This window comes from Fulmarus glacialis, unplaced genomic scaffold, assembly GCF_000690835.1.
Source record: "Fulmarus glacialis isolate BGI_N327 unplaced genomic scaffold, ASM69083v1 scaffold5569, whole genome shotgun sequence".
NCBI lineage: Eukaryota > Metazoa > Chordata > Aves > Procellariiformes > Procellariidae > Fulmarus > Fulmarus glacialis.
Window position 1 is genome coordinate 3,103 of NW_009232487.1, and position 4,685 is coordinate 7,787.

At 37.2% G+C, this 4,685-nt stretch overlaps 1 protein-coding gene across 1 annotated transcript in view; it reads left to right on the plus strand.

The window, feature by feature from the left end:
* Positions 1-2,838: 2,838 nt before the first annotated feature.
* The window catches only part of LOC104081971 (geranylgeranyl transferase type-1 subunit beta-like), a gene marked incomplete at both ends in the record, with an annotated part of 12,936 nt that continues 11,089 nt past the window's right edge, over positions 2,839-4,685 (plus strand). Inside the window, one exon of the mRNA XM_009584905.1 lies at positions 2,839-2,906. Coding sequence (XP_009583200.1) covers positions 2,839-2,906 — 68 coding nt within the window. The remainder of the gene's footprint in view (positions 2,907-4,685) is intronic.

Below are 4,685 nucleotides of genomic sequence, written 5' to 3' on the forward strand. Positions count from 1 at the left end.
ATAACCGCAGTTATACTTGATGCTTCAGTGGGCTGTGCTGCAGTTGAACTGGTCACTCCAGCAGTTTTTTACAAGGGACATAAATTGTGATCCTTTTAATTAGGGTATGTTTAATTTCTAATTCTATTTCTGATTCTGACAGGCTGTTTGTGGTTCAGGAAAGTAGGCAAGAGTTTGATTAGCACTACTAAGCTATTACATAAGATAAGAAGTACAAGTACTTTGCAATAAAATAGTAAAACCAACTTCACAGAACGTGAAGTGATGTACATAAACTCAAAGACAGTGGTTTTGCCCTAATTTCCCTTTAGTTCCCATTTGGTTTTGAACTTGTGTGTTCACAGGAAGCTAAAAAAAAATTTGAGACATGACGTCAATGTGCCAGAGTCATCTGGTTAGAAATTAGCTGTTTTCACTTCCTGTTTTAACACTTCCTTTATCAGCTCAGCATTCTATTTTTTAATTCAAGAATTGTAGCTAGAAATTTAGCAATTCACTTGTAATGCTGAAGGTCTAGGAAGCATCTCTTGCATGCACATTAATGACAAAAGTTTTTTTGTTCGGAGGAAGGGATAAAATTCCCTTTAAAGATTATGCAGCAGTAAGGGCATTGAAGAGCCATGCTGTTCTTCTGTTTCTCCTAGGAGCCAGTGTGTAAACTCTGGGATGGGAGATTGGAAGTCACTGACATAAAGAGTCAAAATAGATTTTTAAATCAATGGTAGCAATACAGGTAAAAATCCAGCATTTTAAAATTAGCAATGCTGCTTTTTAGTTGGTAGCAGTTTAGTAGTACAAGAAAAGTTTTAAAATGTTACACAAAAATTGAACAGCTGAAGGGAATAATAGAACCTGATTTCATTCATGTACTTCATTTTTAATCTCCCTTTTTCATAGTAGCTGTCAAGTCAGAAGTCAAAGTGACCCACTAACAGCACACTGCACTTGGGTTTCATACTGCCATTTCTACCTTGATAATGAATTATAAGCTACAGTCTAAAAGGCCGATGATCGGGATCAGTCTTTCTGGGATGGATCCTTCCATCTAGCAAGTAGCAGCTGAGTTCTGTTTGACTTCAGAGCTGTCCTAATTGTAGCACGTTTTCATTTGCAGCAGGCCAGAACAGCTGTGTGCTGGTGGGCTAGCAACTGTTTTCTGGATGAAGGGTTTCCACATTAGTGCCATTTCAAAGTTAATTTTGTAGTTTACTTAACCACTTAAGACATAGATTCATTTTTACTGAAAATGGGCCAAGTGAATGGTGATTTTTCCGCAATATCACCTAGCAAATCTGGTATTTAAGAAGTAGGAATTCTAGTTCTCCTCTTACTGATTCATTCACATCGTGTCATTTTTCCAATTGTGGTGCTTTTTCAGCAGTGTCCTTCAGCACCTTAGATAAGTCCTTAAGACTAGTATTTATTGTGCTTTCCAGAACTGTTGCAACACGAAATGCAAGTCTTTGACTCCAGGAGCTAACAGATAAATGTTCTCTGCTGGGAAGATTTAGATTATAACAAAATACAACATTTATGCATTTTTTGTCTATAAATACAGATACTCTTTCTGTTTTCTCTTTGTGGGTATAACTATAGTATACCAGTTTTTAGTGCAGGCTGAAATGACCTTCATTACACTTGTAGAATCATTAAAAAGTACTTTTGATTGAAAGGTGGAGGAAGTGGAGAATTGCAGGTGGGGTTTTTTCTGTTAAATAATGATTCACTCTATGTAAATTAGATCCAAAGACTTGTCTGGTAGAGAAACTTGCATATTTTAACCACATTGAAGTACTTAGACTGATAAAAGCTTCTAGTTAAAATGTTGCATACATGCAGAATGTGTTTAAAATTAGAAGCTAATGTGCTGATAAATAACACCAGAACTGGTAGACCACATTGCATAGTGATGTTTTTTAGGACTTTAGCTTTATAACTATTCTTTTTTGGTTAGTCTGGTGCAATTTTCCCTAATCTACATGAGGATTTTTAGATTAAAGGCTGAAGAGCTGAAAAAAAAAAAAGAAGGGGAGACAATTTAAGAACGCCCAAGTGCTGTTGAACTACGGCATTCATTAGGTTTTACTTTCAGAGGAGGAGTAAAGTAATTGAGTTTTTGCCATGCAGAAGCAGATTTGAGCCTTGCAAACCTGTATGTAGCTCTGGACAGCGTGTAGTGCACGCTTCTGTATGCTGCATGCTCAGGTACTGTGACACATTTAAAACAAATTACACTGAATCACTAACAGAAATGTTTGATAGCTGCAATGTTCTTGTACCTGTGTTTTAGGCTCCAATTAAAAATTTGCCTTTCACATCATTTTAACTATTTCACTTTGATAGTATTGAGTTAGATCAGTACTAACTTAAAACTGCGAAGAGTTTGTTTGTCCTTGTACATGTTGCAAAGTATCTTAAAACAATTCTGCTTGGGAACAGACGGTATTACCAGGCAGGAATCCAGGGAGGAAAAAAATCTGTTAACTCTGGGCATTTTTCCAAGGGAGCAATCTCCTTTTTTTTTTTTTTTTGTGTGTGATCATGGAAGACTATTCTGTGCTGATATGCACACTATATTTCCACCAAATCAAAAAAATCTGATGCTTTGTCACTACAGCAGGATCAAGTTTGCGTGTGGTTTTCTTTGTTTTGTTTTTTTTTTAATCAGAGTGATAACAAACTGAGGTTGGGAACATGCTGAAAGACACATGCAAACTCTAGTAATACTGTGAATAGTGTTGAACTAGCAAGTCTTGATCTTGGCTAGAGAATTATGGTTTATAATGAGTGTTTCCGCAAAGCAAGCTAGTTGAGTCTTTATTTTTTGATCTTTTCCAGGATCAAACTTGAATCGCTGTGGATTCAGAGGCTCTTCATATTTAGGGATGCCATTCAATCCCTCCAAGGTCAGTTAAGTGTGTGTGTGTATGTGAAATATTTTCAATTAGGCAGTAAATGATCTTGTGTCTTTTTTATAATATTAATTGCATAATTACGGAATACCTGGAAGGCAGGGATTTTTGCACTGTTAATACACTGAAATGTTTGCAGAGCATTTAAGAAGAAACATACTAAAATGATACCGCTTGAGTTTCCAGGGCAGTGAAGAAATTGACATACAAATTGTGGCTTGTCTCAGTGCACTCTCCCCCTTCTCTGACCTGTTACTGAAGTAGGGAAACTTCTCTAACTCAGGGACTATCACCTGGTAGAGAAGGGCAGAATAGCTCCGTATTAAGTGGTGCAGCATGTGCTGTTCTTCGGTATTCCTCTTCCTGTGATGAAACATGCGTATTTGATTGTACCTGGTACCCACTCAAACATAGGCAAGGCTCTGCTCATCCCAGTTTCTTGTGACCATAAGAGAGGATGCTTTGAAGCCCATGGAACTGAGGTTCAAGAAAGTTAGATATCAAGATATCTAGCAGTATACCAACTTATTGTATAAAGGATTTAATTACTTGCCACATGATAATCCTGTGATAAGAGGAAACTATTACTAGAAAAGGTAGTTGTGTGACCTATGAGCAGCTGTTCTTGAATGCTGAGACCATCTCCCTGATTCCCCACATAATGAGATTTCAAAATCATGTATCCTAACAGTCTTTTCTGCATTACTTGTACCTAAATATTTGTTTGATGTTCAAGGACAGAAGCAGATGGCAGTACTAATTTAGCTGTGAACTTCATGATTGTATGTACAGGCAGCAGATATTATTGTTTGCTTTATATGCATCATACAAGTGTAGTTTGTGCTCTTTATTAAAACTACCAGACTTGCAAAATTTTACACAGCTCTGGTGTTGCTGAAACCCTGTATTTGGAAAAGCAGTGTGCTACATGTCGAAATGTTTGCATAGAAAAGGAAGTACAGATAGAATTTGTACATTGTCCAGGTACTGTAGTGATTGATACAATTTGTTTGGGGAGGATGGTATTACTTAGTTTCATGAGCATACAGTGTCTGTGCTTATAACACTTCGTCTGCAGCCTGTTTTTACTGCAGAGAGTAATAGTATAACAGAAATACTAAAATACAGAATTCACTAAAAAATAAGGGCCCAGTTATTTAAATGTGTTTATAGGCTACCAAAGCTTTTCAGGCAATATGGAATTAGCATGTGTATAGAAAAGTACAATTAGAAAAAAAAATCTTGTGAAATGGGAATTTTCAGTCACTTTACATTGTAGACACACTGTGAAAAATTGTCACTTGAAGGAGAATGTTGTTTGAGAACTATAGATGCCTTAGAAAATTTCCTGAATATCCAAACACATTTGTAGTAGTTAGAACATTTGGGTAGAGTTTCCATAAATACGTTTTAAAAAGCAAGTCTGAATATCCTTAGAGTAAACCTTCCTTGCTTAATGAAGAAACTTAGTGAATGCAGTCTTCCTCTGGAAATAATATTTTCAAATGTAAAGTCGAACTCTTTCACTATGATCTAGTACTGTTCAGGTATTCCTGATGTTCTCCAGGCTAAACATTCACAGCTCTATCAGCCTTTCCTTGTAGGAGAGGTGCACCATTGATGAGATCCCCCTGAGCCTTCTCAGGGAGATCTCATCAGTGTATGGAAATACCTGCAGGGAGGCTGCAAGGAGGACGTAGCCAGGCTCTTTTCAGTGGTGCCCAGTGCCAGGACCAGAGGCAATGGGCACCGACTGAAACATAGGAGGTTCCC